Source organism: Diadema antillarum, unplaced genomic scaffold (genome assembly GCF_040938485.1).
Source record: "Diadema antillarum isolate AM-2024a unplaced genomic scaffold, OU_Dant_1.0 seq00000915_RagTag, whole genome shotgun sequence".
Lineage (NCBI taxonomy): Eukaryota > Metazoa > Echinodermata > Echinoidea > Diadematoida > Diadematidae > Diadema > Diadema antillarum.
Window position 1 is genome coordinate 547,965 of NW_027271769.1, and position 26,666 is coordinate 574,630.

Consider the following 26,666-nt stretch of genomic DNA (forward strand, 5'->3'; position numbering starts at 1 on the left):
CAAACTTATCATATCACCTTATAGTCACATGCCCTCCGACGACTTTTGTAACTCAATACGGAAATGCATCATTTCCGGACGGTGACCTTAATAGCAGAATCAATGCAACAGTTGGGCCAGTCTGTCCCGACACCAAAATAAATCGTAAGTATTGTTTTTGTTTTCGTCCTCTTACACACACCATGTTGGTCTTACCCAGCACTTGTCGCTAGTTATATGAAGCTTAAAAGAAATTATGCCATCTCATCATTCTCCAGTTTGCCAAAATCGTGATATTGGTCCTAGGTACATATTCAAATAAAATGAAATGTGGATGTGGCATTCAGCTACTGTAGTCTGTAGAACTATGTTTTCAATGAAACTTCTCCTAAGTTATCGTCTATAAAGAAGAAACTGTGTAACTTGCTTCACATTGTATTTTTTTCTATATCATATAGCTTCATCTTTGTCCTTGACATGGATATAACGTGTAATGTATCTTTAGTGTTAGGCCTATAGTAATTCAATCATTTGATATGTTCAAAGCGATGGGGGAGTATTTCTCAGAACTTTTAGCATTAAGACTAAAAATATTCATTGATATTAATCAGCATTAGAGCAGTGTTGACCAAGTACTAAGAATGATCACTTCAGTTATAATTGACCATGCACCTGGCAGGTGGCCAGCCTGCCATTGCAGCAACGTGTGAAGGAGATACGATATCACCAAGTTATTGGATGATGGAAGATAACTGTGGACGAGACCTCACTGCCGATGAGCTCCTGGAAATTCTGCAACAGGTAAAGCTGCGCGGGCCTCTTATGGATTGTTGTTACAATTAAACACCGAAATCAACATCTTTCTTTTGTATGAAATCAAGTCTTACTAGCGAGAAGAAATTGGTACCCTTATTTGCTCTCTGTGTACTATGAAGATATAATAAATAACAATATCAGTAAATACCAAATCCAGTTGTGACGTTACACTCATCCACTCAAGTTCATTGTTAATCTGAGTAAATTGCTGTGTAATATGTAATATATATATATATATATTTGTGCATATTCATGGTAGCGATACATCAGCACCACACCACCGAGCGAAATCTATAACATTTTGTGATGTATTACATTTTAACATCAGCGTAGTAAAGGTTAAAACACATAATATAGATAACTAAATTGTAGTCTTTGTGATTTAAATTTAAATGTATCTCTGAAAATCGTCAAAAATCTGTACTATCGGTCTTTGCTATCAATAATCTAACAGCTTTGACATTAGCGTGATTAGATCTGATTTGCACGTTTCAATTTTTACAACACCGTGCATGCAAATGTGTTGAAGATAATCCAAAGGAATTCGATGCAGCGCAGTATTTTATTTTAAAGTACATCATAAAGGAAGTGTACTTCAATGTTATTTCAAGCTCCTGCAAATGTTACAGAAATTGATTTACATGAAAATTGGAAGAAGATTTCATGCGATAAGTCTTTTGGACAATTAACTCGCTTTTAGTTTAAACTGTCACATACATTTCAAAGTGCTATTTCGATATGTCAATCTGAATATCCGACAACTTTGAGTTTAACTCAAATAATAATAATAAATCGCTTTCCATTTTATTTTGAGTATTGTCATTGTAGGTCGTGTTAAGGTTTCCAGATCAAACTATATTGTTCATTCATAAAAATCAGTTTGCGATTGCTCATATCTAATGGCTGTATAGGAAGAAGTGACCACTGATAATGCAGAGATGGTTGCGACTCAAGCTGCTGAAATAACGGAAAACACAGAAAGTCTCACCGCAACAGGGCTCGAAACGGTTGCTGAAATTCTCCAGGATATCGCTAGTGTAGATTCCGCCGACGTCGAGGTATTGTTTACAGTCTTGCTGTTTGCATTTCTTCCACACTGTTTTTCAGAGTAAAATATGATGTAATATGTCTCACGTATTATACCAAAAATAAAAATAACCTGTTCACAATTTCCATCTTCTGTAAGAAGATCACTCGTGGACGTTTTTTAGTATTTCTTGGCATATGCTTTGATATCAGTATGCAATTGAAATTCAGCATGTCTTGAAACACGGCATAGACCGCCGAATCGGGGGATGAGGATGAGGGGGCTAAAACACATTTGTACATGAAAAACCTTCAAATCCACGTACCAGCAGTTTTTGCGGGCTTCTGCCCGTATATTCAAGGGGGAGCCCCTTCATTAACCTCGTTAATCTCACACCATATCGCTTATGAATGTTTCGTTTAACTTGAACAGGTAACGATTTTGGTGGTGGATATTGTAAGCAACATGGCAGACACATCGGATGATGAACTGCAAATGGCGCAGGAGATAAGCGGCGCTGTAAGCAGAGCAGTACAATCTATGGAGGAACAGTTTGTTAAAGATAATATGAAGTTTTGGTACCTTTACAAAGTTTCCCTGAGATTGCCTTGTCTTAGTTTGTGTTTCAGGTTAAAGTACCTTTCATATAACCAACACAGTGAGACTTACTCGCCCCAAAGTGCTCTCATATCTTAGTAATCATGCAATAATGGTTTCGGATATTATCGACGCTGTACAACGTCAATAAATACTAACGGCTCGTTCGAATCGTTCGAATCTTTATATAGCTCCCTCAACGATCATTCTGCGTGTAACTCGTGAGAACCGGATCGCCAGCACAGAACTTGTGTAGAGTTCTGTGACCGCCAGTTATCCGGGCAGTGCCGCAGCGCTAACACTCCTCTGAAGCTGTTTGTGCGATGCGGTAATGCGTGCATGCATGCGAGCGGTATGTACAGTGCCGACAATGCGTGATCACAGATTATGGTACATGAGGCGAGGATGTACGACTTGTGTGTACTAGGACTAGTAGTATGGTACACGAAGACGGGTTTGACATAGAGCAGCCATTGCAGGAGGGAAACAAAAACAAATACGAAGACCATAAACAGTGGTCAATCCTGCCGGAGGGGAAAAAAAGACGAGTATAGCTGCGGCAACTTTGAGGCGATCAGATATGCATCAGTATACTTTGTATACTACTGGGTGCTGCGTTTTACTCACCACCGGCCACCCTGGTTAGATCGAGGCTCGTTATGCAGCGAAGCACGGATTATACATACAGATTGTACGCGCACACAACTTGACAACACTGCGGTGGTGAGAAGTGACTTGCTGTGCTGCCAAATAAGACAGTAGTTCCTACATGATATTTTAATGCAGTTAGATATTTTTAATATTGTCTGAATTCATATGTTGGTAAACTCTCGTGATTTTAGAGGCTCCACCACAGTGCTAGACTATCACGCGGACTTGCTATGAGATAGATGACATCTACCTTGTAAGCAGCCTTAGCATGCCCTGTTCAGCAGTCGATCGTTTTACCAGGGAGGTGGTTTACCGGGGAGACGGGAACTCTCTATTCATTCAGTACTGTACATGAAGGAAGACATTACCTCAACCAGCTCCCAGCCCGACCAGATGCATGCATGAATGCAATACCCGTTCGCGCTGGTTTACGTTTGGAACAGCAACACACACACACACACACACACACACACACACTCACATACACACACTCACATACACACACAGTACACACACACTCACACACACATACTCACAAGCACACTGACACCAGGGAGTGTTCCAGTCCACCTGTCTTGACACGGGTACAGAAATAGATCGAACGTTTATTAACCTTGAGTCGGGTCAGACTCACAAAAAAAGAGGAAGAAGAAACCACGCCAGAGATGGAGTGATCAGATTGCAGGGAGAGAGAGAGAGAGAGAGGAAGAGGGAAAGACACATTTCCACAAACCTGCCTCGTTATGACGCAATCGTGGAGAACAGTGCCAGTAGCTCCATGATACAGTCGACGATGGAATCAGAGCTTGAAGCTCCTTGATGGAATAAAGCCCATCCCATACTCACGACTATAGGACTGACAGAGTTTGGATCCTGAGCAAGTCACAGCAGCTTCAGCATAAACGAGTTGTTTTTTGTTTTGTTTTGTTTTTTCAAATCCAAAGTCGGTCAGTCATAGTCGTGAGTCGTATTCCAATAGTGTGCGGCGGGCTTAGGATATGTAGGTCACTCTTTGGCCTTTAGTTCGGCCTGCACTAATTTATTCATTTATTTATTTTATTTTATTTTTTTTTTTGTATTTCAAAGTTACGTTGATGTTTTCATTATGCAGATGGTGCATTATAGTAGGCCTATGATAAGTGGCCTATTGGCCCCAAAACATGATTTTAGACTGAAAATAATCGGAGTTACGTGTTAGTTTTTTTTATTTTTTATTTTTACATACAGATTATATTCAGATTGACAGTGTAAATCATTAATCGATTGATTTTCAAGGAAAATGGACTTACCGGATTATTATTTTTTTCTTTCGAACACGCTCTTCTTCCTTCAGAGAAACACAAAACCTCCACATTCAACTCCAAAGGGAGGAAAATCAAGCTGCGCATACCGAGGTTGAGGTAACATAAGTAAATCCAAGTTCTGTGAGTTTCAGAGGAATATCGCAAGATCTTGTGGGTGGTATACTAGTACCTTAGTAAGCTTCAGTTTGATTGTAGTTATGAACTACCTATTTACGACGCCAGTGTAGCCACGGGTATGAGCATGTCGCTGTAATAATATTGTGCGACACAACAGAAGCCTGCAACATTGTGTGCGACATCCTCGAGAATTGGCGACATGCATGTTCTAACTATGTAAGTGTTATCAAATTTGTGAAAAACACGTGTAAAACTTGTGGGACGACAAACTCATATGTTGGCTGAACTCTATTTTATTTTTTTTTTTAAGAATATTTCATTCTCCATCAATGGTATTTCGTTTATGCATCGATACAAGGTACTCCATCATCTCTTTATTGTTTTAGGGGGTTTCATGTTGACAAAGTCGAGTATTTGGCTGCAAAAATTGCGGTGAGCTACCTGTGGTGTATGGCTGGTGCGTGTTCCACGTGTTTATAGGGCATAGTGAAAATTCAAGGAAAAAAAAACCTACAACCCAAACGAATTGAAACAGAACGCGCAGTGGTACGGGGAAAAGACACTGCGTGCGAACATCTTCTTTAAAAAAAAAAAAAAAAAAAAAAAAAAGTCGCTACGGCGACAGGTGTATGCCTCCGCAATAATGCAGGTCTATAGTACAATGTCTTGACCATGTGTGATGGCAGTTTCACACAATTGGCAAGATATTAAAATGACAGGTTTGCCACAAATGTGCTGAATGTTCACTTTCCTAGAACTATCAATTGGATGAATGATTAAAACGTCAGAGTGCAGGTATTTGGGGGAACTGATGATTTTTACTGGACTTTTGACCCTTTTATAAGTTTATGCATTGAGTAATTTTCAAGGTATTGAGAAAAAATATAAATTCAGTATCAAATGGTAAAATAGTATTATCTAAACCTGGCCTTTGACCTTTGACCTCACAGTTCCAAAGAGAATCACTGTTAGGTAGAACATGCATAAATATGTAAGTTTCATGATAATACCTTGAGTTACTTTTGAGATATGGAGGAAGAAGTGCAATTTAGCACTTTCACTTGACCTTTGACCTTTTGGCACGAAACTTCCCGCAGAATATATATTGGGTTATACATGCATACATCAAGTTAAAAAAATCCTTCAGGCATTGCATAAATATAAGAAAAGTAGTGATATTTTGAGGAGTTGACCTTGAACTTTGACCCCTGACCTTTGACCCATGACCCCCAACTTCCCTAGATAATCACTGCCCATCGGTTCATATATATACTAAGTTCCATGAAGATACCTTGAACCATTTGCGAGATATGGAGAAAAACATGAAATTTCAACCTTTTTTCACAAAATAACCTGTGACCTTTGACCTTTGACCCCGTGACCCTAAAATCCAAACAAAGTATTATCCCCCAGGATATACCCTCATACCAAGTTTGATGCAAAACCACCTCACGGTTCTTGAGATATTGACAAAAACAAAACGGGACGGACGTACGGACGGACGTACGGACGGACGGACGCCCCGAAAACAATGCCTCCGGCCACTTCGTTGGCGGAGAAAAGAGAAAAGAGCAAAATCCCACGATAGCAAGGTGCCACAGACTTGGCAAAGAGGGGGGGGAGGGGGAGGGGGAGGGGGAAGGGGAGGGGGAAGGGGAGGGGGAGGGGGGAGGGCGGGGGGTAAACCACAAATCCGCGCGGTGGCGCATTCCTGCTGAGGTCATAAACAGTCTGGGGCCTGCGGGAATGAAAAGGATGTTTCGAAGCGAGCTCAAGTCGAAGACTCCGGGGAAGACCACTGGCAGGATTGCAATCGTTACCTGATTCTACATTTCTTTCAATCAATTGACGTAAAATAATGTCATTTTTTCTATTTTCTTTATATCTTTCCTGAAATATATCCCACTGCCCTCCAAAGGGGGAAGATTCTCTATCATTATTCTTTCTTTTCTGACGGTGACTCAGAGGTGCTTGATTATAAAAAGGGAAAATCATGTTACTGTTCGTCACTCTGCAAGTTCGTTGTTCTGAGAGAGAAACACTTTCGCTATTTTTATGGTTCCTTGATTCGATCACGGGTGTTCGTTCATCCTGAAACGAAATAAATTTCGTACAACGTATAGGACCTAATTCGTTTTCAGAATAAAAATGTTCGGATTATAACTAACGCCTTCATATTCGGAGCAACAAATGGATCTGGAACAGGAATTTGGGGACCCGGATTGACGAACCTTATACATGACGTGTACTTATCCCCCAAAGTAATGGATACCGTGCAAAGAAATTAACGATGTCAAAAAGGGAGATTAGTTTCCCGCCAATTCCCCCTTCCGTCAATACTAAGGCTCCTACTTCGGAAGTATAGGTCTGTCTCTCGTTGCTCGATAAAGAAAAAGAAAAAGAAATGAACAACGTCAAAATAAACAAGAACAGAATAAACGCATGTTCGCCTATCGTGGGGCATCTATGCAATATTGTTACCTTGGATGATATCCTCACCCTCACCATCGTGTAATTCCTATATAAGAAAGCAATTAATAATTATGTTTTGCACTGGATGTTATGAAAATGTATGTGATCTGGTATCCCGACGTAATGTAAATGATTATGTTACATGAAGAGGGCTGTTCGTGGGTGGTATTCGAATACTGTTTTGTATAATTATGATTTCGTTATGTGTAGATTATGTGCGTATAATAAGAGTTTCATTTTAAATGGAGTTTCAATCAATTTTATTATTCATGTCAAATTGGATTCCTCGGAAGACCATCACGACCATGAATGTCGAGTTGCGAGCAGGGCAATCCATACGTTTACCTTTGGTTATAATACCATGTTATTATAGTTGAAATGTATCATTGTTACCTTGGGACTTAACGGTGAATCATTTATTAACAGACAATCAAATATCTCCCACTGCCCAAGGGGAAACATATCAAACTAAGAATGACATTCATTTTTGCTTTTAAGATTTCCCCTCCCGTCTGACAATAATTTTCTGAAACATCCACCAGTGCCGGATGTAGAATGTTTATTCCGAAGGTGATATCCGACAATGAAGTACAAAGGCTTGATACTCCGATGAATTAGAATCACAAGCTTACGCAATGCTATTTTACGAAGAACACTCTTCGGATATATGTTGAAGATTAGTGCCTAAACATTACCTATAAACCAAAACAATCGTAGCATATGTATACTAGCTAGGCCTTCTAAATAACCAATAAAACATTTAAACGAATTAATAATTGCCTATAAATAATCGGCAGCACCCCTCAAGTATTTCAAGAAACAACTATACGTCTTGTGCAAAACAATTCCTGCATATTTTTTGAATGTGGCAAGATATAATGCGAACATGAGATTGTGAGTTATAAGAACAATTTCAATATTGAGCTGAGTTCAGCAGATGTCATAAAATATCTTCGGATCTCGTTCATGAGGACATGCCAGCAGAGTTTGGGTAAATGAAATGCAGCCATTTCCACTGGAACTAATGGTAGATCAATGTTATTGCCGTATCCTTGGAGTAAAATGTCGCCGGGGCGCGGGACAATTCATTGTGGCGTCTTCGAAGGAAACATCACCGGAGCAAGTGTTGGTGGTTCAGTCGTCGGCGGAGCAATCATTGTCGACGGAGCAGATGTCGTTGGGGTGATGTTGTGGAGCACATTCTCGCGGAGCGAATTAATGTCAGTGGAGCATAAAGACTGACCTCTCTTTGATACATACGTATACTCATGGACACAAAAGAAACATTAGCCAATGGTATAAAGGGTATAGTGGTCGGACATTTCCATCGCCTTGATGTTACCATTTTGCAAAGAATCTACAAATTTTAGTAACATACATTCACCAAAATTAATGTCATACCGTACATTTCTGGATGCTGAAAATAATTAGAAGCTGACCTATTTCACTCAGCGTGACAAAGGTGAAAAGTTTACGTTTTCTCTGTTGTTCCGGATTAAAGAAAAACAAAATAACGTCACCATGATTAATTTACTATTATGACAATGTGTGGGAAGGGATAATGTGTTATTCATATTTTTTGCGGTACATCAATGATCATTGATGCGACTTGACTTGACATCATCTTGAAGTTCATCAGGACGTGTTTCCAGTGACGTTCATTTACAGGTGCTATATAGGGACAGCATGTCATGTTTTTACGGAGCGTTGTTCAATCTGTTAAAAACAATATAAAAAACATACATAACGATATGTGCACAGGAAATTACAATCCTCTGATAATTTATGACAATAATAATGAGATGTGATGTTTATGGCTTATTTGCAATACATTGCACTCCCGTTACAACGAACACGGTAATAACGAAGCAAAACTTCTGTTCCCAAAATGTTCGCCATTAAAGTCTGTGTTAAAAAAATTCGCTTATAACGAACACGTTTATAGCGAAATTTTCGTTATAACGAAGTCTTTTCCGAGCACCACTGACAAAGAAAAACAAAAGAAATGTGCTCTGTTATAACGAAATGCGGATCGCTTCCGAAAATACGTAGCGGAACAAGCATTTATAGCGTCTCTGCGTGGGCGAATGCTTCACAATACTGCGTTTTCGATCCGTGTGTCACGCACAAGTTTTCGAGGAGAACTTGCATTATTGTTAAACAATCTGACAATAATCTGAAATTGAGTAAGGTTCCTTATTACAAAACACAAAGATTCTGATACACCTAAATGTCCGTTAGTTCGGAAATGAAACAGTGTTTGTTCACGAACATTTTGGCGTTATTCCAAAGATTCGTTATTCCGAAAAAAAAAATAAAAATATGGTTCTTATTACGACGGTGCGTTTGTCCGAAAATGATAGGAATTCCAAACATTCATTAATTGGAACATTAAAAAAACAACAACCTAAAACAACAACAAAACAAAAAAACCCCCAAAAACAAACAAACAAAAAACGTTTCGTTAATCCAGAAAAGAAAAGGTAAGTCCACTAACAAATCTTAGGAAGCAAACCTTATAATCGTCTTATAAGAAAACTGAACCTTCGAAATACGTAACCTGTGTCATTTTTTTTTTAAATTAACAAACCTTCCACGGAATGACAAACTTTATTACATTTTCGGATTAAAAAACCTTCGCAACAACGAACCTTCGGAATAGTGATCCTTTCTCAGTTAGTAAATTACAAACCTTTGGAATGACGAACCTGATCATTTTAATTTCCGATCGACGAACCTTCGGACATTACAAACAACTTCATGCTCTCTTTTAATTGTAATATTCAAACGAAATTTAAAAGGTCCCATTCCATTTTACATAGCTTTCCAGTGTATTCAGCAAACAGAACATCATAATTTATATGCGTGGTTTCCTTGTTTTCGTTTAATATTGTATTTGTTCGGTTATAACGAAACTTCGTTATAACGAAAGAAAACTGCCCCCATGCCCCCTATAGGGTATAGTTAGTTCTCTTTTCTTTTAAAATGTATATCATCAAGGTTCTGCAGTGACCACGGGTATATTATTTTTTGATATTTGTTTTTAGGAAGGAAACGACCCCGTAACGAGGGGGCATTGGTGGCACGAGAAACTGAAGGGGAAAAAATGCATGGGGGAGCCTTTTTTTCCTATTCAGCCGATTAATCCCGAGTGGGGCACCAGAAAGAAATAAAAAAGAAAGGATGCAATATATATATCTTATATATATATATACATATATATATATATATATATATATATATATATACGTGTGATACATACCTGATGGCATACGTGTAGAGCTGTCCACCGTTGCTTGTTATACCGGTCGAACACGAAGCCACCTCGATCACTACTGATTATAGCTTACTATAACACGAAGCCCCCTCGATCGCCATTGGGATTGTGTTATGTGAAAGAGATTGCATAAGATTATGCTCTTGTCATGACATTTGTCATTATGAAAAAAGGGAAAAGACGGTCGCACAATCACAGATGGAAGAGGTCTTTGATTTGCTTTGTTGTTGTTGTTGTTGACAAAATTGTCTCACAGAATCACCTGATAAGTAAACAAACCAGTCCTCTTCACATTAATTTTTTTCTGCCAATTCTCTCCACAAAATTGGCCGCTAAGCAAAAACAACAACAACAACCAAAAATAATAATAATACAAACAGAACCAGCACATGACTGTGGTAATCAATTCCATCAAATCACCTGCCCAAACAACAAGCAAACATGTTATACATAAAACGCATATTAGGCCCTACTAATTGTAAAAACAAACAGTCAGTAAAACAACTAGAAAACATAACATTTCGGAATACGTCTTTCTTGGTCAATCAGGCCTGCGCATACTACGCTACGAAAAAAAAAAATAAGAAAAAAATGTCCGGCATAAAATGCTACATGCCAAGCGTCAATATCCATGATAGGCCTATGCCTACTCTGATGGCAACGTTGACCATGTAGATAATCGTCATTAACAATCGGATTTTCTATATTATGTTAGTTAGCGATTTTTTTTTTCTTTTTGACTAGACAGCCCATTCATTGTCAGAATGAGCAAAAGAAAAAAAAAGGCTGTGAAGACTTTTTTTTAAAATAATTTGTTTCATTTTTTTGTTTAAATCTTGACCTGACAGCACATATGTCGAGAGAAGTGTTTTTCTTCGATAAGCATATAAACATGGCAATTGAACATTATTCTAGAAGAACGCTACATGTATACCATCTTGCAGCACAGTTCCATTACACACTCTTTGACTGCACACAGTACACAGGTACCACGTGAATGGAGCAATGAAGCAAAAACAAACAAAAACGAAAACAAAAACCCGAAAACAATAATAATCTAAACAGGATTAGCATTTCTGTACAATCTGTCGACAAATTATCTGCTCAAACAAAAAACATTGTCGCGTTCTGCACAAAACGCATATAGGCCCTACTAAATCTGTAAGACAACAACAACAAAATAAATAACCCGAACCTTTCGGAATCCATATAATTCTTTGACACTCAGACCTATGCTATTTACGCTAAGAAAAAATGGACAAATGGAAAAATGTCAAGCATAAATGCTACGTTGCAACTGATATACGTCGATGTAGGGCAATTTGTCAATCAGCTGCAATGAAAACATCTCGACGGAAGAATTTCATGAATTTGAATAAAATTAATGCTTCGTGCCAAGCGTCATGTACTGCACCAACTCTGGCAACGTATAGTGTATAGACGATCATCAGTAACAACCGAGCTGGGTTTGTTTTTGTTGTTGTTGGTTTGTTGTTGATGTTTTAGTTAGGTTTAGTCGGCGATTGTTTTCTTTTTTTACTTGACAGCTGATTTATCGACATAATCGGCCAAAAAAAAAGGGAAAAAAAGTGCAGACAATTTTTGATTTCAAACAACAAAACCCAAAATAATATTAATAGTAATCAAAACAGGATTAGTGGTCATCAATATTATTCTGTCAACAGATCGCCTGACAAAACAAAACAAAACAAAACGAAAACACAATTAAACACGTCTTCCATAAAACGCATATAGGCCCAACTAATTTGAAAAACAATCAGTAAAAGTACGCTGAGAAAAAAAGAAGAAGAAAAGGAATGAAATTAAGAAAGAAATGCTCAGCATATACAGGCTGAAGCGTCAACTATGGCAACGTTGACCGTGTGTAGATCATCAAGCTGTTTTTACTTCTGTAGGTTTAGTTGACGATATTTAGTGCATTTTTTTTATTGGACTGCTCATTTAGGCTATGGACAGAGTTGGCAAAAACGATGCAAAGATTGTTATTGATTTTTTGATTTGGCTTGTCAGCACTTACGGCGAGAGAATTGCTTTTCTTTCATCATAAATGATATAGTGTAAAAACCATGGCAAATTGAACAAGACCCTGTCGCCATTACACGCCGGCCGCAGTAACTACGCACAGAACACAGGTAGGCCCTACCATGCTGGACAAACAAATCAAAAAACAAAAAAAAAAAAACCTAAAACGACAATAACACAAACAGGATTAGCAAATTTGGTTGTCAGTTCTCTCGACAAATCACCTGACCAACAACAAACATGTCCTACAATCGCAAAACGTATCTCAATAGGCCCCACTAATTTGAAAATTACAAACAATCAGTAAAAAAAAAAACAAACAGAAAAAAAGCAAAACAAAAATCCTTTCGATTTCGGATTATGTCTTTCTCTGACAATCAGGCCTATGCAACTAAAAAAATAAATAAAAAAATTAAGATTAGAAATGAACAGCATGTGGTACGTGCGGAAGCGTCAACATCTACCGACTGCATGGCAACTTTGGCTGTGTAGATGATCATCAGTAATAAATACATGAGAGCTGTTGTTCTTTCTTAGGTTTACTTGGCATTTTTTCTTTACTTGATTGTGTGATCATGTATCGTCACTAACAAAAGGATCGTTTCCCTCATTTCAGTCTTGTTTTGCAGATGTGCCTTTTTCAGACAGAAATGTCTTTGAATAGATACAGATGATGAGGAGCAGCAATACCTGAGATCATGAGAAATTTTGTGTCAATCATGCACGGCCACCTGTAGGCCTACATCTCAAAAGCGTCTCAAAGACAGTTTTAGCATGCTTTAGGGTACTGCTTTGATCCCATGATTGTCACCGCAAGCAAGCCGGGAGAAGAACAAGATGGAGATTCGATAAATCTAAAACTATATGCGCAGAAGAAAATAACGCAGAAAAATCAAATGAAGTGAATGTGCAGTCTTGAGGTGTATGTTAGGAAATCATACCTCAAAGCAAACACTTTCGCTAGGGAAAAGCAGGCAGTTTTTAAAAGAAATGATGGAAGAATGATTGTCACTTGTGATCTCAATATTTCACTTTTCCGTAGCATATTCCAGAGCACAAAAAAAAAAAAGAAGGAAAAAAAAAAGGATCGGTATTCGTAGAGGACAGGTATATCCTGTAGGGAAGGTATTATGCGTGTGCAAAAATGTGTACGATGAATGTCCTTGTACTAGCAGGCCTATATTAGGTCCATGGCCTGTCAACAAATCACCCGACGAACAACAAACATGTCCTTCACAAAACGTACAGGCCCACTATTGTTTACTCTTTTTTTTTTTTTACTTGGAAGCTCATTTATCGACAGAATAACAAAAACAAGAAAAATGGGAGGGCTACCTTTGATTGTTTGTTTCAGTTATTTTATCTGTTCTTGTCAACACATAATATGGCGAGAGAATCTTATTGTTTATTATAGCATGAAAACATGGCAATTGAACATGCATTTCGGACCGCCTCTATATAGATCTGCAGAACAGTCCACTAACACGCAGCTCGCAGCTGGTCGTATGAATACTAACAGTAGTGTACCCAAGTAATAATACGTGTATATACGTTAGTAGCTTGCAACGGGGCGAACGAACGAAGCCAGCTCGCTTGCCATGGCCACGCATGTACCATCCACTAGTACAGTGATTGGCATAGCATTGTCATAGCGAACGGAAGCCAGTACGATATCGCCACGGACTACATTGTTCAGTGGACTGAATCCACTCTTTGGTGGAAGCATGACTAGCAAGGAGTATCGACTTTTTGGTGGAAGCAGGGAGGTCTCACCCTCCCTGGTGGAAGGCAAAGAGTGGGGAAAGCGCGTGGGGCATGTGTACAATATGGGTACTAGATAGCATGCTCATGGCCACCCACCACATGGCCACATGCACTGTATACGGTTGGCCCATCCGTGCCCCCATGATACGTACACACAACATACACCGCACAGGGGTATCGTTCGATCGTACACTACTGGACGTCGGACATAAAACGCACACAGTGGCTATACACACAATGTACGCAGTTGTCGACAGCTTGCTCTGCTATAAACGGATCGCGGATCGTAGCCTCTGCACTGGGATGCGGTCGCGCTTGTGTACAGTACACTTCAGTAGTATATCACAGAGCTCTCTCAAGACTTCTGTAAGTAGTATAGTATCAGTAGTATCCGAAAACCGACTTTCTTCTCGGGACCGCAAGGGGGCGTTGTGAATCATGCGCTCGAGACCAAATCCTTCCGTTTAAACGAGCCGTTATTTTGCGAGAGTCACTACTGCAGTTCTCATCTAAATTGACGTTCTAGTAATCAAACATGAGTTATAATGCTCCCTAAGCATCATACTGACTAGCAGTTATATCCTGATACTTTGAATCATGGTTTCACTCGGTGAAATGCACCTTAACAGGAACTCCATTTTATCTTTAATGTCGAGCTCCTTGAAGGCGAACCGCTAACAGTGACGGAGCCCAACGTAGTCGCAGTGGTAAGTCAATCAAAGTGAAGACATGCTGCGTTTATACCATGTTCCCGGCGGCCACGGCAGTTCCGTTTGATCGAAACGTAATGCGACGTGGGTAAATGAGATATTCTCCTGTTTCCCCCTCTTCCAAATTTCTTCGTACGCTAGTCTTGTTTGTTCAAGTCCACGCCCCAGTGATAGCTATCAGACGCTGTTCTCACTGCGCCCAGTCAGGCTAGACCATCAATATTTTCAGTCGCGTCCTGCTTCGGACCGCCTCCAAGTTTTGTTGCGGCATATTACGTGCCGTCGTGTTGTTTGTTTGTTTGTTTGGTGTGTTTTGTTTTCGTTGCCCTCTTTTATTACGGCATACAAGGTTTCTCATTATCACCGGGACTGCCTTGGCATTTTTTTTGACAGTTTCAAATCTGATACCGCACCCACGGCAATCACGACTGCGTTGTCTCACGTCCATCCCGTTTTGTCCACGGTGGCCTGAAACGTGATTGCCGTGGAATCCGGGAACAACCTGTAAATGCAGCATTTAATTACTTATTCATTCAAGCGTATGGCACAATATGCCTTGTTGAAGAAATTACTTATTTTTCTTTTTATCCACTCTAGCACAGACGTACGTGCCCTCAAATATAATAATCATGTTGTATTTTCTGTACTGTTCACAGGTCAAAACCAAATATTCAGCATTGGCTATAAGTATGCCGCGTGCTTATTCAACCTACATGTATGCTAGGAATGAACCCAATCGATCATGATCTTTGCAAATCGACACCCCGTTCTACAAAACATTACCTATTATTGTCTGTATTTTTTTCTAAGAATTACAAGTCAAGGATATATCAATAAGGGATATGTAGAGCTACAACTGTATTTAAGATGTGAAATAAAAGAAAAAGATTGCTTCATGACCAAGTGAATTTTACCAATTATAAACGATGAGGCCATAATTTTAATTTCTCTTTTCCTTTCTCTCTCTCTCTCTCTCTCTCTGCCTTTTTCTCTCTCACACGCACTTTATAATCTTTCTTATAAGGTTGATGATGTTGAGCCGGAAGAAAGTCAGGATGGTTTTTCAGTTCTTCTGACAGTGACAGGTGTTGATGATACCATTACAACCAATGATCTTCGTCTCGAGCAGGGAGATACCACAAAGAACCAAATTGTACCGCCGGAAGCAAGCATTTTCGTTCCGGGTGAGGTTGTCGCGAATGTAAACACAACCCGCTTGTTCGTTACCGGTTTCCGTGACCCATCGCTCTTTCCGTTCTCATTCCGGAATGAAAATAACACCGGACATAACAGGACCGTTATTAACACGGATTTTAACAGGATCGTTAATTCTCGTGTCATAGCGGCGTCTGTAGGGAATCGGGTGTTAGAAAACCTAGAACAGTCTGTCCGACTTTCGTTCGTACCACTTATACAGGTAAGCTATCGCGATTTTTATAGCGTCCTTCTCAGTTTTGTTTTGATGAAGTAGTGCGTTGTTCTGTTTTTTTTTTATTCTTTATCATCGTCTTACCTTTGAAACACCAAAACACAAAAGGAAGTACTAATTGATAAAATACATATCTGAGAAGAGAAAAAATGTAGAGAAATGCAATCAAAATGTATTTGAACTTGCATCTCTTCCGCCAATGCCCTATCAAAGATGGATAAAATAATATTACTATGGTTGGATGGACGGGTTACTTCGAAACAAAAAAAAAACAAATTCATGGTTAGTCTTCAGTAATCAAGGGAAATAGTACATTGCAAATTAGTGGAGAAAGAATGCTACAACAGATGACCCGTTGCACATCCCAGCTCGTCACGTTTCTTCGAAATTGTCTTGTGGTTAGTAATGAGACTGTAGTAATGACAAAAGGAATTCGTTTTCCTTGATAGGCTAGTTCGCTTTTTCTAGCCGTATATAATTATGAAATGCAAAATTTGAAATCACATATAGAATGCTACGAATCCAATCTGCGTGTATTGGGACTTTGACGCTAACAACGGCACGGGTAATTGGTCCACGAGGGGCTGCCGGCTGAGCAATTCCAGTACCGATGAACGACCGGAGTGTGAATGTGACCATCTCACAAATTTCGGTATTCTCATGGTGAGTCAAATGTTTTGTAACTGAATATTACAGTAATGACAATCATGACAACAATAATTATAATGATAACGAACCCAAAGAGGTACTATGGAGCCGGGAAATGTACAAATGCATTCGACAAAATGTGCAAATTATTATTGGCTTTTGCTAAACCGCTGCGCGGCTCGCTGGGGCGAAATTAGCCCATAAAAGCTGCATGGTGTCTTCAAGGGGACACATCGAAAAGAGTCCATATCAAGGGATAAAAACCGATCGATATAATATACAGAGAGAAATAACACATAACATAACATAATAAGAAGAGAAGATGATAGAATGACGTAAAGGAAAAACAAAATGATTGACAGAAAGAGGATAGAAGGGGAGAAAAAGTGGGCAAGTGTGACAAGATTTGAAAAATAATGAGAGACCGAAAGACATGAGAAAGGATAAAGATTAACAATGTTCAGCTCAACTCTGTACAGACTTACCTCTACAAGACCTCTAAAAACCTCTAAAAACAAAATAAAGTCGTGTCAATAAGATGGAGGATTATTTATCTGGTATACAGAATAATTCTGCTAAATGGTATCATTAATGATAATTTTGCAAAAGAAAAAAAAAACTTCAGTCTGCCAACTTACTTCATCGAACTGAGATCAGAATCAACGTCAGATGAGAAAAAAATGACGTAGAAAATGATGGACAAGTAAACAGCAAGGAAAGAAAAAGGAAACGCCCCCCCCCCCCAGAAAAAAAAGCAACAAAGAAGGGCTTTTTGTTCACAATTATCTATTGTTAGACGTTAAAACTATCGAATAATTAAAAAAAAGAATTGAATAGACAGCTTATAGCACGAGGGCACGAGTGACATAAAATGTACAGTAGGGGAACGTGGGGCAAGATGGGACACCGGGGCAGGATGGGACAATGCGATAACTATCTAAGTAAGCATCAGAGGGCACTATAATCTGCACTGATAAAAGCACGCAGTCAGGAAGCCATCTTTACGCTCTATGAAGCTGAGATTCTCTTGAGCTTTGGTGGACAAACGCAAAAAATTTATATCGATGACGGCAGAATTTCTGCAGTTAAGACTAAGGTAGAACGTTGATATCGTGTGGTTTTTATAGTATTATATACATCCAGTTTATTTCACAAAATGTAGGCAGACTGTATGTCATTGCATGTATTGTGTAGAGCTTAGAAGTGTAGTGTGTGTGTGCATGGGGCAGGATGGGACATCCACCTCGGGGCAGGATGGGCGGGTGTCCCATCTAGCCCCATCATATTTGATGTGGTTAATGTATATGTTTTATTTTTTTTCCAGTTTCAGAATGGTCCGGAATTACAAAAGAAAAAGCGACCGTTTCAAGTAGAACACGGGAATATGCGTCTTCATTGTTTGTCCCATCGTGCCCCACGTATGTGGGGCAGGATGGGACAGATTTGACTTTTTTGAGATGGCTATTACGAAAAATAAAAGTAGACAATTAAGATGATATTACGTGTGATAGTGTTGCCTCACACAATCTTTGTTAATCCTGTTTCATGTGGTAGTTTGTGACGTAAAATTTGAAATACTGTAAAGCACATTTAGTGAAATGTGGCCCATCCTGCCCCACGTTCCCCTACAGTAATTCAGTGTTGGTGATTTCTCAAGACTTTTTTATGCTGTACAAAATTACACTCGGGTGCTTCATTAACTGAGAGCATGCATAAATCGAGGTTGAGCCTAAAAAATCCCTAAACTGGAATTGTTCTAATCATCTTCTTAAGAACACACACACACACACACACACTGACACACACAAATAGAGCTTAGTTAGTACTATGAAGACGTTAAAGGACAAGTTCACCTTCATATACATTTGGATTAAGTGAATGCAGCAACATTATCAGAACACATTTAGTGAAACTTTAGGGAAAATCGGACAATCCGTTCAAAAGTTATGGGTTTTTGAATTATCTGTGCAGTCACTGCTGGATGAGAAGACTGCCACAGTGTATGATGTCACATGCGTACAACAACATAAGGAAAATAAAAAGAGAATTTCACAAAAATTTCAATTGTGAAAAAAGTGCACATTTCCTTAATCTGTCACTAATGTATGTTAAGGGTAATATCATTCCCCCTGCCTCCTGAAAGAGGCAAGTCAAGCGTTTCTTTTAGTGTGCTAGAAAAGTGAAAATGATATGTTGAATTTCGTCATGTTTTCTTTATATCGTTGTACACATGTGACATCACAAGCTGTAGTAGTCTTCTCATCCAGCATTGCAGTGACTGAGCAGAAACTTCAAAAATTCATAACTTTTGAACGGGTTTTCCAATTTTCTTCAAGCTCTCACTGATGTGTTCTACTAATATTGTTGCGTTCACTCAATCCATACGTTTATGAAGGTGGACTTGTCCTTTAGTGACTGTAGTTTCAAGTTTTTATTAAGGCGGATCTAAGGGGTACCCTGCACGCCGGGGCTGGGGATGCATTTTTAAATGTAGTTTTAAGTTTGCTTTGGCGGATGAGGAGATGCCCAAAGCGGAGGGGGGTCGGAATCTTCATATTTTCACATTCTTTCTTGAAAATACCACAACGGATGTCACCAAACTTAGAAGACAGCATTCTTAGGCAAGTTAGGATCACAGGATATCTATTTGTTTAAATAATCACCCCAAATCTATGAACTTGGCGCCCCTCCCAACAAATTGAGATCCTTCTGCACTAAGGATGTTATCCGCTAGGTGAGTGAAAATCCGCTGTGGGGTTTTCAAGAAAAAGCTGTTATAAGGTTTCAAGAAGGAGTGAAAATGTGAAAGTTTTGCCATATAATTGTGTATCATATCCCCCGTGCCCAGTGCAGGGCACCCCTGGATCCCCCAAAAGCAAACTGGAAACTACAGTCATTGATATAATAGCACTATCTTAGCTCTATCTTATTAAAGAAGATCAAAATAATATTCATGTATAGTTTAGGGACTTTGATTCGCCACCTTCCCATGGGGGGGGGGGGGGATCTCATTTAATAAATTGAGATCCTATTACCCTAAGAATGTCGTCTGTCAAGTTTGGTGGCAATCCCTTGTGAGGTTTAGAAGAAAATGAAAACGGTTGAAGATATATGCACAGTTTCGATACAGATCGAGTGTATCATCGATAGGTAAATAGATAATTTGCACATTTGCCGGATGTCTGTACATTACTTGCTAATATCGAACCGGAAAGAGTTTTCTAATTTCCCCGTTGATGCAGTTTTAGAGATTTGTCTATTCCCCGGCGTGTTTACATTTAGCGCGCAAGTCCAAAGGGACAATGACGTTGTCATGTTGGACGTATGCACGTCCAAACCAATCTTTATCATTCAGCACAGACGACGTGAAATGAACGTATAGAGAAATAAGGCAAAGAATATACCAGCATAAAATAAGTTTTATATAATTGACAACTTTCTGATGAAGTGATATTAAACGGTGTCTGTATCAACAACGTTTAAACCACTTTGCGTGCCTCTACCTGTGCATATATAGGGCTCACACCCGTAAATACAATGGAATGTCCCAGACCCCTTCACAAATTCGTACCAAAGATACCAAAATAAATTAAGAAAAAATTGATTAAAAATCAATGATGTAGTTTGGCAAAAAACTGAATAGCTGTAGATATTGAGTATGAATTCCTCTACAAATTGGAAGATGAAAGCTTTTCTGGTGGAATTTGAGGGGACTATATTTCATTGGGTACGTGTACGGAAAATGGGTGATTTTTTGAGTGACAAGAACTCGTAGTCTGGCTTTGCGGACCCCTGGACAGAATTTGAACTGAATTATCCACCCTGAGAATTTGATGGATGAAAGGGTATATCTAACTTATCCAGGTAAGTGAAGCTGAAACACCTCATTTCTCCCAGCTATTTTACAGAATTTTTTGAAATTTGATTTTTAACACACATCCCTATGGGGAAATATTTATGGGTGTGAGCCCTATAATGGTTCCATAGCACCAAGGAATGCTATGCATAGTTGAAGAGTTTGACGAGTATTCAGGTGTCTTGAATGAAAAACAAAGTGAAATTAAGTCAAAGATGGATTTTTGTCATAGCAGAATGATGAAGTTGATGATTAATGAGGATTATGTCAACATTCATTATGATTAACATGGATAAGGAAATAACTGACTATGGCAAAACCAAAGATCAATCCTGCTTTACGTTTCATGTATAAATGAAAATCAAATTCTATTTTTATTTCATTCTTTCTTTCTCTATCAGGATATATACGGAGGTTCTGCAATCTCAGACCAAGTTGACTTCATCCTAGAAATCATCAGTTACGTGGGATGTTGCATATCTATCTTGGGACTGCTAGTCACCATTCTAACTTACACTTTTAACAGGTTGAAATTTTATCTCAGCAGTTTTAACCGTCAAGATACGTGTAATAGTGAAGCGCAGAGACATAGGGCCTATACTATTACAAGTGCAGGCCGGAATTCAGATCGTCTTTTTGAAAATGACATGTGTGAAAAACCAACGAAAGATATCAACGCAGACAAATACAATGGAATCTATACTACCTGTACATATCAACAACGTTTATATTCAACAAGTCCACTGACTGGCTATTAGGTTGCAAAACGCGAGGCTCTTACTTTGTCACGTGCACAGAAAACTTTGGAATTTTAACGTCTTTATATATTATAATGTTATATGTACTATATACATACTTTATATACCAAAACATTATATCTTAATGCTGTGACCAGAACTTGTCACTTTAGTTTTTACAATTCTCTCACGCGTGTGTGAATTAAATTTTGAAGTCATATGGCGGTATGTGTACATTTTAATGAGGTCAGAATGACATGTTGAGATCATGCATTGTGTGAATGATGATATCAGCTGTCGAATAATTGTCGGAGTTATAGAAATTAATAATCGTTTAATATATAAGTTTGGCAGAAGGAATACATTTGGAAAGCTTTTTGAAATTATAATTATATAATATAGCGCTTAGAAATAATTTGTCATATGCACGGTAAATGTATGTGAGGAGTTAACGGTAATTGCTTGGGGATTGCTTATGTCTTGCAGGAAATTACGTAATAACAAACCAAACCAAATCTTGATTTCGTTGTGCTGCGCACTCCTTGGTTTGTATGTGACCTTTGTGGTGATGATCACCTTTGACACGGAGCGAGGGGTGGAAGAGGTCGAGCTTCTCCCATGCTGCATTCTGGCGGGCTTTCTTCAATTCTTCATGCTGGCGTCCCTCTTCTGGATGGGGGTCGAAGGTTACAACATGCACAACTCACTTGTGCGCGTGTTCAATAACTATACGCCTAACTTCCTACGTAAGGCGTCGCTGGTTGCATGGGGTGAGTGAGGTTTATCCGTATGACGTGTGCAACACTACGATATCAATTTTCAATTCTTCCAACGGTCAGCATACTAATCTACACGTTACCGTCGCTTCAGTTCCTGGAGTTGAAGAGGTTTAAGTAGGTGCATGGTAATATATATAGTCAATATTCCAACATTTCATGTTTATATTTTGCCATGGCAAGATATCATTTATTTATGATTTGTGACGAGATTTTCATGGATCCTTCTGATAATCTGCGTATTTAGTGCACGTGAATGTTCTTTTTATTCCTTAGCATCTAGCAGAGACATATTTACCTACTCACATAATGTCTCTTTAAACAAATAATTCAGTTAGTCGCGAATTATTTCCTGTATATGGTCCCGGATGAATGAAAATCAAAACGATAACTTATATTTGCAGTATTGTAGTAGATATTTAGATTACCGATCTGCATTAACTGAGACAAAGTACGCCTTGATTATTGAATACAGGGTGTCCTCTCCTCATCGTGGCCATAACTACTGGAGCGGCACGTCAATCTTACGCTGAAACTGACTAGTAAGTTTTGTTCGTGCCTAAAAATGTATCGGTACAGACTTTGTGAATTTCTTGGTTGCCTTCTTTGGGAACAATGACAGGCCTATTACATGATATAGCTTTCCCAGGCCAATGTTATTGTTTATCATTCAATTTCATATAAGAAGCCATCTTTTCGTCAAATAGGATGATGCATCCAAATATGGTCATTCAAAATTGTTTTCCGTTTTCGTTTGCGTTTTAAACTAACGCATGCGGCAACCGATTTCACATTTGCATGTTCTAATTCGCTAAATGCACGTATACATTTTCGGCAAAGGTTATTCAACTTCGTCTTAAGCTGTCGCCAGCTCACTCCGAAGATTCAAATTCGCTAATAGGCAAACAAATGTATAAAAGGAGAATTTCAAATTAAACCAGCATAAGATGAGCATTAAAAAGTTGCTTACTTGAACTTTATTCTAAATTTACCGTTGAAAATGTCTCGATGCACATCACTCATCATGATGACAAATTTAATATACAAAATGAAGATCAAAAAAACAATACGTAATGATTATAAGAAAAATTGAAGACATCAAATGAAGACTATAAACACATTATGACCATGATGAAAATGTAGATGTAAGGTAAAGATATAAAAATTGCTATGATCATAATGAAAAGAAGGATTTAAGCCCATATTGCAGTTCACAAATGTTGACCTAAAGAAAACAAGTCTGAATGTTCAAATAGAGAAATACTGATCATAATGATGAAATAGAAGATAAAAGTTAAAAGTCACATTCAGTGACTAACTGGACATAATCGATCGCTCAAAAACGAATTTGAAAGTCCATCGCACTAAATTTGAAATGCACAAATTTGCAAACGCATGCTCGAACACGAATTTAGATGCTTACATCCGAATTTGGATTAGTGCACATGACAATTGCTTTGAGTATCAAAAACCGAATACGAAAACACTGAACCTGAAATCGTTTGATCAACTTACACTCCACTGCTTCAAATTTACGAATATGTATGTACATTAAGTGGAAATAGAAAAGAGTTTACGCCTGGAAAACCTAGAAATGTTATCAGCTTTAGGAAGTATTGATAACATTGGCAAGGGTAGCCTCTTTATAGTGGTGTAAAATACTGAAGGGGTAACCTGCTATTACGATTACCCAGCAATGACCGTAAGAACCAATTTTGCTGGATGACGAGAAAAAGTCTGGAGCCTGTTTCCTATAGAGTGTAAGATTAATCATGCCCTCAAGTCTTTTGCTGCTGATCGCAGCTTACGATCAATCACAAATTTGCGTTCATAATAAACTTTGCCATTGATTGTTAGTTGCGCTCGATTTTCTGCACTAAATGCTATTTTAATGAATTTGCACGAACCTTTTATCGTCTGAAGCGGCATTTCGGCGCTAACGAACTTTCGTTTCGGGGTAATTTTCTCAAATTGAAGTTTACAACATTGCACCAAAATTACTAAAAGAAATACCTCATGGAGTATCTATACTTATTTACCTAAATGTAAGGTAAAGTGGGGTAAGTGGAACACTTGAGCCTTTATTCGTAAATCTAAAATAAAAATAAAACGCGCCAAGAAGTATTCAAGCATCACAGTTTGACCATTAACACAATGCAAATAATTATTTGGTATTGTTTTAGGTAAATATTATTCATAATTAAGTTCAAGATTACACTTTATAATTCATAACTACTCCATTGTCCCACTTACCCCGACGTACTGGGGGTAAGTGGAACATCATTGTGCGTATTGGATTGTCTACACAAAATGAGAATGGTGAAAGTACGTCGAACTGATATAATTGATGAACGTAAAGTGAACGTGACATAAACCTAGACTGGAGTCCCACAGCACTGCACGAAATAAACGGCAACCGTTCGTAACCAAAAGCACTTGTTAAGTGAATGATCGTTCATAATGTCTCATTGATAAGTTCATAATCGAATTCGCTAGGCTTAACTTAGTCTGATCGAGTGTGAGCCTGATTAAAGAGAAAGTATAACGTAACGGCACTATATTCTATTAGTGTTCCGTAACTGTTCACGACACTAAATCCCGTGTTGATTGATATCTAGTCCTTGGACTCACGCTTCATACCTATCAGTCGTAAAGTTACTCTCAACCTGTTAAAAACTGGGCTTGATTTTTCTTGGAATCAAGCGTAAGTATCTTCATGAAGCAGACTTACGATCAAGATGGGCGGTGAGTTGGCTCAGTCGGTAGCGCGTCTGCCTCACGATCACGCGGCCCGGGTTCGAACCCGAGTCTGGACTGAGCAATGTTGTGTGTAAACATACCGTCCCCTCTATAGCAAGAGGCAAAACACTCTGTCCCTCGGATAGGACATAAAATGGAGGTCCTGTGTATGAGAGAGTCACAGCTCATGCACGTAAAAGATCCCGCTTCATTCATTCATCGCAAAGAGCAGGGTGTCTAACCCGGTGAAGTAATCCCATCCCACTTCCAACTGGACCCCACGGAAGACCAGCTTAGTGTAGCTGAATATGGGCTATCCAGCCATCTTCACAGATGGAAAATGAACAACAGCAATCAAGATTCACCGGGTTGCGAGTGATAAAAAGAGCGTACGATCAATTACATCTCTTTACGAAACAGTTCCTTGGCACAAGAGCATGCATGGGACGGGGGTTCGAACTCAAGACCGCGATCTTGTTTGAACATCCGAAGCTTGTGATAGACCCTAATCACTGAACTTCAACGAAAATGAATATCCTTTTAAGTCTACAGAACAGAAGATTTGTTATATTTCATACATTGCCAATCACTTGTAAATTCGGGAATGAAAGTAGCCCTAATTTGACATTTGTAGTCAATGTCATCCTTTTGTGATCCATTTTCCAACCTATGAAGCTCAACCTAACACAATAAATGGCACGAACACAACTGATTGTAACAAGGTGAAGTTACTCTATACTACACGTTTATTGTCGAGGCTCAGTCCTGTGTTCTACTCGTAGTGCTAATCAACCACTCAGACAACACATGTGATATAAAATCTGTCACCTTGATAGTCCACATTCAGACCTGATACAAAGCACCTTTCTCATTGATCAAAGTAGGCTTAGACAAGTTGACTTATTGCAACTGTGTGACAAAATCAGTTGCAATAAAAACAACTCGACGCAAGAATCATCAATTTGAATCATAAGTTTAAATCGATTTTTGTTGTCGATATTGATGCAATACTATCAAGATGTGTTTGTCACGGAAAGCATTCCCTATACTCACACTGCATGAGGTGCTATGCAAAGGAAAAAAAAAAGATGATGATTAAAATGAGAATCTTTTATTTTCCTCCCGTTTGGACCTGCAGTTGCTTCTTGCGCTTTTGGCCGTTGATTGGCGGCGTGCTGGCTCCTATCGGCCTAATCATGATTTTCAACCTCGTAGTCTTCGTTCGTGTAATAAGACGATTGAACGAAACTTTCGCAGGTCGAAAGATTAAAGAGACAGAAAAGCGACAGAGCCTCCGACGCTTCCAAAACGCCATCTGCATTCTGCTGTTGATGGGCCTCACCTGGGCCCTCGGGTACCTGAGCATCATCAGTCCGGCGAGTGAAGCTGTTCTCGCCGTCTTCACCGTGCTTAACTCGCTACAGGGATGCTTCATCTTCATGCTGTACTGCGTGAGACAGCCACAAGTGCGTAGGATTTGGAGCAACCAACTTCAGTGCTGTTTGCCCGAGTCCATGCGGGCTTCCAGCTTCGGATCTACTTCTGATAACACCAGTTCAACGTTCAAGAACAATGCTGGAAGGCTCCTTCCGTCAGGAAGAAAGAGAAACGCTAAGCAGCGCAACAACTCGAGTTCGCAAGGATTCCGCCCCGAAAGCTTTGAAATGACTCTACCAGATGAAATGCGGAGGATGCCAAACCAAAACCAAGGATTTGAAACGTGA

The 26,666-nt window shown here is 39.0% G+C and overlaps 1 protein-coding gene across 1 annotated transcript; it reads left to right on the top strand.

Moving 5' to 3' along the window:
• Nucleotides 1-645: 645 nt before the first annotated feature.
• LOC139741290 (adhesion G-protein coupled receptor G6-like) lies at nucleotides 646-26,666 on the top strand. Its single transcript, XM_071651880.1, has 10 exons — nucleotides 646-780; nucleotides 1,707-1,853; nucleotides 2,255-2,341; nucleotides 14,677-14,754; nucleotides 15,782-16,174; nucleotides 16,697-16,849; nucleotides 21,092-21,216; nucleotides 21,914-22,197; nucleotides 22,679-22,745; nucleotides 26,081-26,666. The coding sequence occupies exons 1-10, from the start codon at nucleotides 646-648 to the stop codon at nucleotides 26,664-26,666; spliced, it is 2,055 nt and encodes a 684-aa protein (XP_071507981.1).